Here is a 14,924-nt window from a genome sequence, read left to right as displayed (position 1 = left end):
GACTTATATGCATGCATACAAGTCCTTTGGTTGATCTCTCCCCTTTACCCCCACTCTCCCCTGCCTTCCCTCTGAGGTTTGACAGTCTGATCGATGTTTCTCTGTCTCTGGATCTGTTTTTGTTCATCAGTTTATGTTGTTCATTATTTCCCATAGATGAGTGAGATCATGTCATATTTATCTTTCTCTGACTGACTTATTTCACTTAGCATAATGCTCTCCAGTTTAAAAGGTATTTTTGATTGATTTTTTAGAAAGAGGAAGGGAGAGGGAGGAACATCGATGTGAGAGTGAAACATCAATCAGCTGCCTCCTGCACCCTACCTACTGGGGATCGAGCCTGAAACCCAGGCATGTGCCCTGACCAGGAATCGAACTGGCAACCTTTTGGTGCAAGGGACGACGCCCAACCAACTGAACAACACCGGCCAAGGCTGTATCTTACAATTTTAAAAAGTTAAACAAAACAATGACAAGAATATCGAAAGAGAAAGTGTTGGGCGAGACTCAGAGCTTATCCATCCACTGGTCTTCAGCACCTCCCCTGCCCTTTCTCCCACCCTCTGATGCTCCCAATCTTAACAATAATAACAGCTGCTGTTTGTCTAGCACGCACGGTACCAGGTGCTCATTCTGCGTTTTCCATTTCTTAACTCGTTTACTTTTCACAACGAACCAATGAGACAGGTACTGTTATTTCCACCTCCGTTTTGCAGATGAGGAAACTGATGCACAGAGAGGTTGAGTGACTTGCCCAAGGACCCAGAGCCAGTTGTATATCACTGTCTTTCCAGGCGCCTGGTCATCACTCGCCCACCCCGCTGGGCTGGGCAGACTGACTTAATTTCTCTCCCCCGTGTGGTCCTCACCTGTGTGCATTAATTATTATTACAGCCGACATTAGATGCCGGTGTGTGCCAGGCACCTCTCTGAGTACTTCACCTGTAGGAACACAGTTATTCTTCACAGTAACCCTAAGAGTCAGGCTATTGTTTTTGTTTTTCAGATGAAGAAAGAGGCACAGAGAGGCTAAGTACACTGCCCAAGGTCACACAGCTAGTAAGTGGCAGGGCCAATACTGGAACCTCAGAGTTTGCCCTCTTTGCCACTCCAGCACTGGCCCCACACTCTTCCTCCAGGAAAAATCAAGCGTATGGTGGACGACTATAGCCTTTGCCAGCCCAGCCCAGCCCACTTGTGGGTGGCGGCCAATGCTTCGTACATGCCTGGCACAGACTGGCAGTTCAACAAATGTTTGTTGAGTGAGTGGATGAATGATAGAAAGAACACAGGACAGAGAGGAGACAACCTGTGTTCTAGTGCCACCCCCTCCCCCCGCACCCCCATATTAACTCAGAGCGAAGTCACTCCTCCCTGGGCCGCCTTGCCTCTGCTGTGAATAGCACCGAAGGATCCCTTCAACCACCGTGCTCTGTGAGCCTAGCCCAGTGGTCGGCAAACTCATTAGTCCACAGAGCCAAATACCAACAGGACAACGATTGAAATTTCTTTTGAGAGCCACATTTTTTAAACTTAAACTTCTTCCAACGCCACTTCTTCAAAATAGACTCGCCCAGGCCGTGGTATTTTGTGGAAGAGCCACACTCAAGGGGCCAAAGAGCCGCATGTGGCTCGAGAGCCGCGGTTTGCCGACCACGGGCCTGGCCCATAGGTGTCCTGTCTGTGACTCAGCTCACCCAGGCCCCGTGGGCGGTGGCCTGGACACTCGGGGCCACCCCGTGATGACGGGGTGTTGGGACAGAATCTGCCATTGTCCCCGCATAGTTATTTGCCTCCAGAGAGGGAAAGGGGCAGGTGGGGGAAAGGTCGAGGGAAACTGGGAGGAGGAGTTCCTGAAGCCACAGGGTGAGGCCAGGCAGGCAGGGCTGGGCCTGCGGTCACTGCTGGCTTCAGACACAGGACTCCCACTGCTGCATGCAGTCAGCGGGCGAGCTGGCTGTGCCCCACCCTGGGCAACGGATAGACCCTGCTCCCTGCAGGGGTAGGCCTGCCCCTGCACACCCTCAGGGGAGAGGGGAGTGTGACCTTTCATCAGAGAGAGGTGCACCACCTGTGGGCAAGGAAACACCTGAGAACATGCAAATGAGCATCGGAGTGCCTCTGGGGCCGGCCCCTCCTCGGGCCAGTGGGCAGCCGGCCATGGCCACGCCGCTCCCTGCCCTGCTGCCCCAGCAGGCCTTGCTCAACGCAGGGGCAGAGTCCAGCCCCGGCCCTGCCGGGTGGGGCACTCACACGAAACTGGGCCTCAGCCCTTCCTCGTCCCTACACCTGACAACGCCCAGAAGCTAAGGTCCCAGGCCACCTCACTCACTCACCCAGGGACACAAGCCAGCTCCCAGCTCAGTCAAGCAGCCCTTTCAAAGCCATCTCAGCCAAGTCTTTTGAAAGTTACCCAGCAACGACTAGCTGGGGGACAAGGGTGCCATTCCAAGAATATTTATAATTATTTCCTTCTTTATACTTATCTCTATTTCTAGGTTCTTAACAATGAACTTCTGTTTCCATCGTAATTAAAAAAAACACACACCAATACAATAGTAATTTTTAAAAAAATTCTTGTGATCAAATGGAAAGAACACAAACTTTGGAGTCAGGCAGGCCAGACTGGCGATCTTAATTTAACTCACTGTCCCAAAGCAATCGTAGGCAGCATCTGACACGTCGTCAGTGACCAATAAGTGTGCCCCTCGCTTGCCTTCGGGGGCTCAGTTTTTTCATCTGTAAAATGGGGACAATCCCACTTCCCTCGTATGCTGTCACCCACCTGAAGATGCTGTGGAGTTAGCGCTCAAGAAAGGCCATGTCACCCTGGCCGGTTTGGCTCAGTGGATACAGTGTGGGCCTGTGGACAGAGGGGTCCCAGGTTCGATTCCGACCAAGGGCATGTGCCTGGGTTGCGGGCTCGATCCCCAGTGGGGGGCGTGCAGGAGGCAGCTGATCAATGATTCTCTCTCATCATTGATGTTTCTATCTCTCTCTCCCTCTCCCTTCCTCTCTGAAATCAATAAAAACATATTGAGGCTCCGTGGAGCCCTTGCTCCGGGGAGTGTTTGTCTGGTGGATCTGAGAGATGGGCGCTTCCCAAGGTCAGGGTCAGGAATCCCCTACTGCCCTTCTGACTACAAACGTCTCAGAGCCGACGAGAGGGAGGAAGGACAGACAGGAAGGAGGAAGGGAGGAAGACACTCTTCGATGTTAAGGTTGGTCTCCCCCTTAAGGTTTTAGAGGGTCAGAGCCCGCTGCTAACACCCTGCTGACGGCCCCGCCCTTGGCCTCCTCATGCCTGGGACACATCCTCATGCCTGGGATTCCTCAACCTCCAGCCAAACCCCAAGGTGGGTCCCCAGGGCTGGGCTAATGGGCAATACCTGGTTGACCTTGGGCACAGGCCAGCTCTGAGTTAGCCACACATCGCGGAATGCAAACTTCCTCACCAGGTTCCTCACCCGCTCGGCTGGGGCACCTCAGGGTGGGGTGCGGAGCTGCAGGGGGTAAGGGAGATGACCCTGAGCCAGCGTCAGAGCCGGGCAAGGCTAGGGGCACGAGCTGGAGGAGCAGGGGATGGGACCCCAAAGTGACAGCCACAAGGAACGCCGTCCAGGCACCAGGTCCGTAGCTGGTGAAGCCCAGCCAGGTGTCTCCCTGGCTTTGTGGGCGGCGGGAGGGGCGGGGTCTGTGTTCCCCATGCAGCAGCTTCTCTGAAACCGGCAGCCAGTGAACTTTCTATAAAAGAGCCAATTGCTTCCCTGGCCCAGCCGCACCCTCTGCCATTGCTCACCCCACTCCTGGGGCCAGAGAAGAGTCCCACCACGAGGCCGCCCCTCTGGACCTGCCTGCCACCCAGACCTGCTCTTAGACGCGGACTAGCAGGCCCTGCCCTGGGCTGTGTGCCACAGGGGCCCAGCTCTGGTTCCTGAGGGCAAGGGGTCCACGGGGCAAGGGGACGTGCCCTCGAACCTATACCACCCTCACCCTCTTCTTGACCCTGTCAGGGCCCGAGGGCCCAGAATTCCCTGCCCAGATGGTCCTGGGCCCACTTGAGCTTTTTCCCCGGTCAGTCCTCCGAGGCCGCCCGGGTCCAGGCGTGGCAGGGTGGCAGGGGCGGCTGGTGTGGTAAGGATGCGGGTGTGGGTGGAGCTTGGGAGATCAGGCGGAGGCCCTCCCTGCCAGGGAAGGAGCGAGGTGGGGAGGGGAGGGGTGGGCTGCAGCGGGCGGGCACTCGGTCCGTACTCTGCCTGCAGGTCTCTGACAGGAACACATGGAGCTCAGGTTCATGAACACGCTCATGACGTGTTCCCCACATGAACACACAGAGCTCCCTCACCCACAACCCTCCCAGCCAACGCCAGCCACATAGATCTGCCAAAAGCCAATCCGGCTGGCACGGACCCTCTCTGAGCTTCCGGGCGGGGGTCCAGGGCAGGTGGGGGCCTGCCCCGGGCACAGCCAGGCCTGCCTGACTCAGAGGGTGGGGTGACCAGGGAGCTCTCACTGCCCGGGGCACCCGGGGACCTGTCTGGCCAGTTTCCCCATACTTGCCACATTGGCATTTAATTTTTAATTCCTCACATGTCTCACCCTGGGGATGGTTTCATGCAGACAAGGGTGGGGAAGAGGGAACCCCAGAGGGAAGTATAACCCTCCCACGACCAGCTGTCCCAGGGACGCGGCTCTGAACGCTGTGCACGGGCTCTGGCTGAGCCCGGGGCCCGGCTTCCCCTTGGAGGGGAAGCAAGTGGGGAGGAAGGATCCTTCCCGCTCCTCCCAGGCCCGCGTGGTGTGGGCAGGACTGGACGGGGAGGAGACCGGTTCGGGTCCCATCGCTGCCCCATTGAGCTGTGTGATGGGCAGGCCCCATCCCTCGGGGGCCCCAGATGAGCACTGAGGGCCCCCCAGGTCTGAAGCTTGGCAATGGTGACCCAGCTCCTCAGAGCCCTCTGAGCAGGAATCGGGGAGGCCATGGTGGCTGGACAGCCGCCCTTCCGGAGGTGAAGCAGGGCTCTGGGCGTGATCCCTGTGCTGAGGGGCCCGCTTTGGGGGGCCTCCAGAGAGCGGACCACACTGGGGGAGTTACCCTAACACAGCGCAGCAGGGGGACCCTCCCGCGGGTGAGGAGCAGGGACGGTGCGAGTTACCCGAGGATCAATCAGGTCCTTTTCATAACAGGCCTATGGCTGCCGGGCACCTGAGGAGGCATCTGCTAGTCCTCTGAACTCCCGCCTCCAACAGAGCGAGGACGCTCCAGGGAGGGCAGACACCTGCTGTTGTCCTTACCCCCATCGTGCCCTCTCCCCCCACCTCCCCCCGCACCGCCCCGTCGCAGGCTCGTGTGGGACACTGATGGTGAGGGTGAGGGTGCATTTGGAAGACAAGACGACCCCGGTCCAGGCAGAGCAGGAAGAGCTTGGGCCTGGCCGGGCTGAGCCTGGCTTCTCGGCGCGGCTGCCCCCCTGGGTGGGGAGGGGGGACACGGAGGGAGAGGCCCAGCTGGTTAGGACAGTGCCTGACTCGGAGGGGCTGGGCGTGGGTCTGTGTGTGGACCACACCCACAGGAGCTCTGTCTTCTCCTCCTCCTCCATGCCCCAGCCTCCTGCCCCAGCTGGAAGACAGCAAAGGGCCTGGCCCAGGGCCTAAGGGCGAGGAGCCAGTTTCCCCTCAGCCCAGGAACCGGTGATGAAAGATGATGGGGCTGCCGTGTATCTTGTTACCTAAGTCGGGAGCACAGAGATGGCCCCGGGATATGGGTCATCAGGCCAAGGGTTCCTAACCCAAAGGTGCCCATAGGAGGGCTTCCGGGCCCCGAGAGCCCTCTGCATCAGCAACATCGCATGTATGTGCCCAGAGCCTCGTCACGGTCTCAAAGGGGTCTGTGTCCCCACAGAGGCAAGACAGCCTGGTGCCCAGCAGGCCCAGCTGCTGGCAGGAAAGAGAGGCAGGCAGGAGGTGCAGGTGGATCTGCAGGCTGGTGCTGGGAAGGAAGATCAAAGCTTCTAGATAGTGGATAGAGGGAGAGTAGAATGGCTTGAATAGAACTTGGACCCTGGAGCCCGGCTGCAGGGGTTCAAATCCCAGCTCTGCCACTTAGGAGCTGTGTGACCTTAAACAAGTCCCTGCCACATTCTGTGCTTCACTTTCCCCTCTGTAAAATGGGGCTTAATGACAGCACTTCCCTGATGCCTGTGTCAGGCTGTTGACTGACACACCCCGGAACATTGCACGCCACTCCACCTGCCTTCCTCTGTTCAGCGGGCTCCCAGTGGGCTCCGGAGGCAAGGGGCGAACTTCCCTTTTGGGGTTCAGTTCCTGCCTCTGTAAAATGAGGCTAGTGTGGACCTCATGAGCCCCTTTGAGTTGGCAGTTTTCCGTGCATTCCTTCTCTGGCGCTCACCAGTGAGGGGGTGTGGTGCGCTGGGCAAGCCCCGCGTCCTGGGCTGGCTCTGGGGCTTGCCTGGAAGGGCCGCTCCCCGAAAGCAGCCTCAGGTCGCCAGGCCTGACCAGCCGGCCAAGCCCCCTCCGGTGGCCGCCTGACTGGGGTCTGCCGGGCCCCTGAGTCAGGACCTGGTTGGCCCAAACCAGATCTAACCAGAGTGTCCAAACCAGAACTGAGAGCAGAAAGGCTGGGACTTGCCCAGGTCACCAAAGGGACCCAAAGTGGGTGGGTGGGGCATACAGGGTGCCAGCCAATCGGAATAAACTCAGCATTAACCTGTTCGTTGTTGACTCAGATCTGCTGGAGAAACCAGGACAGCAAGAGCCACTCAAGGGGGAACAGACATTTATTTCAGTATTTTCCAACCAGACTGGGTACGGGCGTGTCAGCCACAGGCCCACACGTCTGTGATCTGAGTATGTGTGCTGGGGGTGCGTGAGGGGAGAGAATCTAATTACCTCCAGCAATAGGAAAATTACTTAGTCTGTATTTATGGGTGCAATGACCCCTGTAACAGGTTTATGCACCCCTAGAAACAAAGGTAGGGCTGACTCATCTGCTTTATACCTTTTTGTTGTTCTTTCTGTGTTTGTCTGTGAATTGTTTTTATAAACAGAAAACAAATTATTTAAAGTTGTATTTCCAGGGGTCTGTGTGCTCAGCCCTCCACAGAGAGGCCCTGGGGATACAGCAAGGAGAATGTGAGGCTCGGCCTAGTCCTTCTAGAATCTCGGGCTCAGGTTGGTGAGGTTGGATACACCAGAAAAAAAAAATGGTGGTGGAGAAAGGTGGTTGTACCAGGCAGTGCTGGGCAGAACCTGCCGGTGCCCAGGACCAAGGTGTGGGGTGCCTGAGGTCCAACAGACCCTGAGCACTCGGGCCAGGATTTGGTGCCTCATCAGTGCAGGTGGTACAAATCCTCACGGAGCCCAAAAACAGTATTGCCCCGACCAGGACCCCCTGACAGACAGGAGTGAACCTAGAATCCATGGGGCTGACAGTTGAGGCTCTAGACCTGGGCTGTCCAACCGGAGCCACTGGCACATGCGCTACGGAGCACCTGAATGTCGCTGTTGGAAGTGGGGTGTGTGTGCCCTAAGTGTAGTACCCCAGATTTGTTGTTGTTGTTAATCCTCACCCGAGGATATGTTCCCATTGATTTTTAGAGAGAGTGGGAAGGAAGAGGGAGAGACAGAGAGAAACATTGATGTGAGAGAGACACATCAATTGGTTGCCTCCTGCATGCACCCCAACCAGGACTGGGGAACCTGCAACCAAGGTACGTGCCCTTGACCAGAATCAAATCTGGGATCCGTTAGTCCAGGGGTCCTCAAACTTTTTAAACAGGGGGCCGGTTCACTGTCCCTCAGACCGTTGGAGGGCCAGACTATAGTTTAAAAAAAACTATAAACAAATGCCTATGCACACTGCACATACCTTATTTTGAAGTAAAAAAACAAAACGGCAAAAACACCCGCATGTGGCCCGCGGGCCGTAGTTTGAGGACGCCTGCTTTAGTCCGTGGGCCCATGCTCTATCCACTGAGCCAAACCGGCTAGTGCAAGATTTTAAAGACTTAGTGGGAAAAAAAGAATGTAAAACTTCTCATTGGTATTTTTCACACTGACTAAATGTTAAAATGATAATCTTTTGAATACATTGGGTTAAGTAAAGTATGTTATGAAAATTAATTTTACCCATTTCTTTTAAGGTAGCTACTAGCAAACTTAAAATTGCATATGAGGCTTACATGGTATTTCTATAGGACAGCGCTAGTCTAGGCTGTCCCAGAAAACCCAGAAACTCTCATCACAGTAAAAAGAACCAGTCACAGAGCAGTCTCCCTTGTCAGGCTCCAGAAGGGAGTTTTGGGTTGTTTTGTTTGTGTGTTTTTTGTAGTTTTAGACCTACAAGCAAATCCCCTTCTCCAAAGGGTCGCTGCTCTTTGTCCTTCGAGACAGCTCACGTGTCACCTCTCCCAGGAAGCCTTCCTTGACCACTCCTATTACTGGATCAACTGCCCCTGTCCTGGCCCATGTTCTAATAGTCTGTTTATTCACTCGTGACCTGCCTTGAGAGCTGCAATGTTGGCTCAGTCACCTCCACATCCCAGCACCTAAGGCAGGGCCTGGCACGGAGCAGACAGCCATCAGTGATTATGAAATATGAATCCTCCTTAGCTGGAGGTACCCACCACTGCATTGCTTTTGCACACAAGTTCCCCTTACCCTCTCCCGGGGTTTCAAACACCCCTAATCCCAGCCTTTCTGCCATGAGTCTCAGCCATGCCTCCTCCCAGTAGCCACCCTGGGTTGGCATCGGAAGAAATGGACAGAGGGTGAGGCTGATGTCCACTAGCCCAGGGCAGGCGGGGCTCCCTCCTCCGTGGCCGCCGAGGTGGCCCGTCCAGAGAAGACCCCCAGACCCCAGGGCAGAACTGTACTCACCAGCGGAAGGAAGGTCAGCAGGGGCCGAACTCTGGGCCGAGCTTTCAGCGTGGCTGTTCCTGACTCGCTCACCGTGTCAAACCGATTGTCTCCATAATAGATCCCATCTAGAGGAGACAGGCGAGGGGAGACCGTGAGCTGGACATCAAAGGCACGCTGGCCACTGAGTTCAATCTGCCCAGTGGTTGGCCGGTTGACTCAGATCCCACAGATGCGGTGTGTGCTCATGGGGCAGGATTGGGGGGACTTCCGGGGCCGGTTTCTTGGGGTCTTCTGCAGCCTTCCCGGGACGCTCAGCTCCCGGCAGCCATCTCTCTCCTGAGCCAGCCCCTACAGGCCTTAAACTGTCACTCTCACAGGTTGACTCTCCTTTGGGGGCCCTGGGAGCTTGGCCAGGGCCCCAGCTGGAGCTTATCTCGGAGAGGGAGGAAAACAAGCTGCCTTTCCCTCAAGTGTTTGGCTTTCTAATCTGGAACAAGCAGAGGAGATGAGGCCACCTGCTGGCCCCGTCACCCAGCACCCACCTGGGCTCCTCCAAGCCCCATCCACCGATGGTGTGTGCACGGCTGTGTGTGATGCGCCCCTGAGGGCAGAGCAGGAGCAGGACAGCAGGGTCCACATGACCCAGCCCACATCCCAGCTCTGCCACTGCCTGGCTGGCTGTGTCCCTTAACCTTGCCGGCCTCAGTTTTCCCAGGTGCACAATGGGGTGATGATAGTGCCCGCCTCATAAGACTGTTGTGGGGAGGGAGTGTGGCCAGCACATAGTAAGTGCTCAACAAGCGTGGTCTCTGTCCCTGCAGGCAGGTGATAGGGAGGGTTCTGCTCCCTCCAGCAGCAGCCTGTGCCCCAAGCTGTCTCTACAGTCGTGGGGAGGGTGTGAGGAGCCACCACACTTTCTCAGCCAATCTTCCTCAGGACCCTTCACACACACACATCGCTACGAATCTCACACCCCATCTCAGGTTCACACTGTCGCCTCCTAGAGGCAGGGAGCACTGTGGGCCTCCTACTATGTCACTCACAAGCAAGGAGGGCTTACATACACTTCACAGGCCAGGAGGGAGTTTCTCTTTCTCTATAGCCAGAGGGGAAAGAGAAGGAAGGTCAAAATCCCAATTAATCGGAATTCTACTAACTGGAGCACTTAAGGAACAATGCTTACATTTCCCCTTGCAGGGGACTTTAGGAAAGAAGTGCAAGAAAGCCAGATAATTTATTCAAAAGAGACTGGGCTTGTCCGAGAGGTCCTGGGATCAGAATATATTCATCCCCAACTCCGAGGCGTACAGCTATGGCCCTCTATGTGACAAGCTGGGCTTCGAATGTGACATTGACTCCTGGGAGCACCCCAGGTAGGGGTGCAGAGCCCTGTCTGCTGCCCTACCAGGCAGAGAGGCAGCGGTACATTTAAGACTCCCCATCTCTCCAAAGGGCCACAAGGGCCGGTTTTCCCCCGTGCGCCCCCCAGTCCCAGGGCGCTTAGGTTCCCTGCCTGCTGCATGCACTCCCAAAGTCAGGATTCCCCAGTCCTGGCTGCTGGGCTCCAACCTGAGGCTGCAGACCAAGAGCGGGGGCGGGGCAAGGGGGGTGGGGAAGCCAGGGGAGAATGCAGAACCAACAAAAGTAGAGATAACTGCAGGCACCCAGCAGCTACTCTTCAAGCCCACAGGATTCTCTCTGGCTCCCAAGAGTCTGAGTGTTGGCGCCAGGACCTCCTGGGACATTCTCTAGACAGTGCTGCGTGGGGGCGGCGTGGGGGCGGGGGGGGGGGGGAGTGTCCCAGGTCTTAGATCTGATAGGGCTTCGGCCCTTAGTAGTAGTGAGGGTGGGGCGGGGACTGACACAGGGACCCGGTGAGATGCACTCTCTCCTAGGCAGACCCTCTCTCTAAGCTCTGCACGGTGTTGGGGTCCAGGGAGCCTCTTTCTACAGCTGGGTTATCATGGTGTGAATGGCTACTGTTCTTGTGCATCTAGGAACTTCAGAAGCAAGCACCCTGGCAAGGTGATCACTATAGTCGTGGGAATAACATAATAATAGGTAAAACTTACGGAACAATTTTAACGGGCCAGGCATCTTAAACATTATTAATTCCTTTCATTCTCAAAACAGCTCCATGCAATTTGCATGATCATTACCCCTATTTTACAGATGAGGAAACGGAGGCACAGAGAGGTCTAATACACTGCTGCCCAAAGCCCCAAAGTGGTGAAGCTGGGGTCTTGGTCCTGGGCTGATCTCTGAACCACTACACACACTGCTGGGGGGGGGGGGGGGGCGGCGGTCCCTCATCCCACCATTTACAGGACATGGATGGGAGGTGGGGGTTCAGGGGCCGGGGAAGGGAGGCTCAGCTTGGCCACGGAGCTGGGGAGGAGTGGGAGGTGAAGCCGCTGGCCCAGGCCCATGCAGGGGTCAGGGCACAGCCAGATCTGACCCACACACAGGCCAGCCCTCCAAGCACCTATAGGTTCCATGACTCAGCCTTGACTACCAGGTACTGCTGTCTCGGTCGGTGTGTGGCTGTTTTTAGCAGGGAAATCCTTTCTAAGAACAACTGTTCTCTGGAAAAGCCGCTGAGGGGAGGGGCTGGGCTGAGGCGGGTGGAGGCCCGGTGGCGCCCGCCCCACTGGGGCACCTCTTCGAGTCCAGTTTCATCTGGAGGTTCTAGGAGGTGTGGCTGGGCGTCAGGGGAGGGGTGAGGCGGCAGAGTCAGAGGGCTGTGATGTGAGGAAGACTTGACTGGCCACTGCTGCCTCTGAGGGCGGCAGGAGACCACGAGCCAAGGACCACAGGCGGCCTCGGAAAACGGCCGGAAAAGGGAGAAAAGAGTCTCCCCACAGCCTCCAGGAAGGAACGCAGTCCTGCTGACATCTAGTTTTAGTCCACAGAAGTATGAGATAATACACGTATGTTGTTTTAACCCCTCCAATAAAGAGCTGTGGCCAGGTGGGGGGGTGCAGGGTGGGAGGAGTCAATGGGGGGGGAGGGGCATCTGTAATACTTTCAACTATAAAGATACTTTTTTTTTTTTTTTTTTAAAGCGCTGTGGCTAAAACCTGGCAGACCTTCCCTGAGCCCCTCATACCTGGGCTGGCCCACCAACAGGGGAGGCAAGTGTGGCCACCTCCATAAGCTAGGTCCTCCGGGGTTCAAGGTCAGGGCCGAGGTTTTCTGAGCCTCAAAGTCAAAGTCCACAACAACACAGAAAGACAACAGTCCGCCCCTGGGGATTTTCCTGTGCAAGCGCAGGGCTCCACAGAGATCAGGGTCAGGGCCGGGATGGGCCCCTGAGAGGCAGCCCTCCTCCATGAGGAGGCGAAGGGGGCAGGCCACCTCTTGAGGGAGGGGCAGTGAGGGGGTGAAGGGGGTGACGGAGAGGAAGCGGGACGACCTGCTCTCTGAGGACACGATGAGACTTAAAAGAGGGTCCAGAAACAACTCACAGACACGGACAACAGTGCGGGGGTCACCGGAGGTAAAGGGGTGGGGCAGGTGGAAGAGGGCAAAGGGGGGTAAAGGGGGATGGAAGGAGACTGGACTTGGGGTGGCGAACACACAGTACAATATACAGCTGCTGTTATGGAATGGCACCCCTGAAACCCATGTGATTTTATTAACCAATGTCACCCCAATACATGCAATTAAAAATAAATCAGAATTTTACTCTGAATAAGCACTTGGAGGTAACTTGTGGACTGTAATAATCAATTTGTTAACATTCAGTATATTGGCATACATGCAAATTGCTATGAATGTTTGATTTCCTTTGTAATTTGTCACAAGACAGCATGTTGACATGTAAAATACTCATTTATCTGTAACCTAAGCCTGAAAAAATAAAAGAAAGAAAGGAGCCGAAACCGGTTTGGCTCAGTGGATAGAGCGTCAGCCCGCGGACTGAAAGGTCCCAGGTTCGATTCCGGTCAAGGGCATGTACCTTGGTTGCGGGCACATCCCCAGTAGGGGGTGTGCAGGAGGCAGCTGATCGATGTTTCTCTCTCATCGATGTCTCTAACTATCTATCTCTCTCCCTTCCTCTCTGTGGAAAATCAATAAAATATATTAAAAAAAAAAAAAGAGGAAAGAGGGGCCCCATTCTATCGTCTTGTCCACCCTGATCTTGGAATCCCCCTGTGTCTGCCTTTCACGGCCCTTTCCCCCTGGAAGGGTCCTGGGGGGTCTCAGAGGTGTGGAACTGGCCCCACGGAGCAGAGAGGCAGCTGAGGAGCATCCCAGTGGATCAGAAGGCGGGAAAGGGAGCCACCGTGGATTCAGAAGCTTCCAGAGAGGAGGCGGTACCTCAGGAGACCCCGGAGCAATCCCAGCAGCCAGGAAGCCTTGGGAGGCCAGGAAGCAGGTCTGGACAGAGCCACAGCCACAGCCCTGTCGAGGTACAAACTCAAGCCTCTCTGTCTGACAAATTCTTCTAAAAACGACACAGTGATAAAATAGGAGAGTCCAGGCCTGCTTCCATTTACCCAACCCGATCCTTAAAACAATCCGTTTCCCCCCATGAAGTCCTCTTTCTCATGGATTGTCCCAATCCCCCCCCCATGAAGTCCTCTTTCTCATGGGATTGTCCCAATCCCCCCCAATGAAGTCCTCTTTCTCATGGATTGTCCCAACCTCCCCCCCCAATGAAGTCCTCTTTCTCATGGATTGTCCCAACCTCCCCCCCCATGAAGTCCTCTTTCTCATGGATTGTCCCAACCTCCCCCCCCATGAAGTCCTCTTTCTCATGGGATTGTCCCAATCCCCCCCCAATGAAGTCCTCTTTCTCATGGATTGTCCCAACCTCCCCCCCCAATGAAGTCCTCTTTCTCATGGATTGTCCCAACCTCCCACCCCCCCCATGAAGTCCTCTTTCTCATGGATTGTCCCAATCCCCCCAATGAAGTCCTCTTTCTCATGGGATTGTCCCAATCCCCCCCATGAAGTCCTCTTTCTCATGGATTGTCCCAATCCCCCCCCCCCCCCAATGAAGTCCTCTTTCTCATGGATTGTCCCAATCCTCCCCCATGAAGTCCTCTTTCTCATGGATTGTCCCAACCCCCCCCAATGAAGTCCTCTTTCTCATGGATTGTCCCAACCTCCCCCCCCAATGAAGTCCTCTTTCTCATGGATTGTCCCAACCTCCCCCCCCATGAAGTCCTCTTTCTCATGGATTGTCCCAATCCCCCCAATGAAGTCCTCTTTCTCATGGGATTGTCCCAACCCCCCCCCCCCATGAAGTCCTCTTTCTCATGGATTGTCCCAATCCCCCCAATGAAGTCCTCTTTCTCATGGGATTGTCCCAATCCCCCCCCAATGAAGTCCTCTTTCTCATGGATTGTCCCAATCCCCCCAATGAAGTCCTCTTTCTCATGGGATTGTCCCAATCCCCCCCCAATGAAGTCCTCTTTCTCATGGATTGTCCCAATCCCCCCAATGAAGTCCTCTTTCTCATGGATTGTCCCAATCCCCCCCCCCAATGAAGTCCTCTTTCTCATAGATTGTCCCAATCCCCCCCCCCCCCCCCCACACACACACACACAATGAAGTCCTCTTTCTCATGGATTGTCCCAATTTCCTCCCAAATGAAGTCCTTTCTGCGGGACTGTGCACAGGACTCCTGCCAGTGGTTCTGTTTCTCCCTCCCAGATGGACAGGAAATGAAGGCGGCTTTGCTTTTATTTACACTCCCTCAAGGGCTCCAGTTCACCTGAAAACCACCTAATATTCTAAACACCTGGCTCCAGAATAATCCTGGTGCCACGCCTGTTTCGGCAGGAAGGCTTCACCTCAGATGCCAACCGGGGGAGGGCACTCCCTCCTCCCTCAGGAGGACCTGACCCTGTGGCTGAAGGGGCCCGGGCTCTGAGAAGCCTGCAGCCAAGGCCGGCCAGAGACCCCCAGCGGGGAGGGGAGGGCCAGGGTACAGAGCTCACCTGAACTTGGGTTCCAGACCCTGCTCCATCACTTGTCACCTGCGGGGCCTTGGAGTGCTACTAGATCTCTCTGAGGCTGTTTCCTCCTCTTTG

The 14,924-nt window shown here is 55.6% G+C and overlaps 1 protein-coding gene across 1 annotated transcript in view; it reads right to left on the bottom strand.

Moving 5' to 3' along the window:
* Window positions 1-14,924, bottom strand: part of LOC307105096 (uncharacterized protein C6orf132) — a 34,609-nt gene that overhangs the window by 13,527 nt on the left and 6,158 nt on the right. The window contains exon 2 of the mRNA XM_079780581.1: window positions 8,899-9,005. Within this exon, the coding sequence (XP_079636707.1) occupies window positions 8,899-9,005 (107 nt within the window). The remainder of the gene's footprint in view (window positions 1-8,898; window positions 9,006-14,924) is intronic.

Source organism: Cnephaeus nilssonii, assembly GCF_951640355.1.
Source record: "Cnephaeus nilssonii genome assembly, chromosome: 9".
In the NCBI taxonomy this organism is placed as follows: Eukaryota; Metazoa; Chordata; class Mammalia; order Chiroptera; family Vespertilionidae; genus Cnephaeus; species Cnephaeus nilssonii.
The sequence above is the reverse complement of the archived record's forward strand: the minus strand, read 5'-3'. Positions and strand labels throughout refer to the sequence as shown.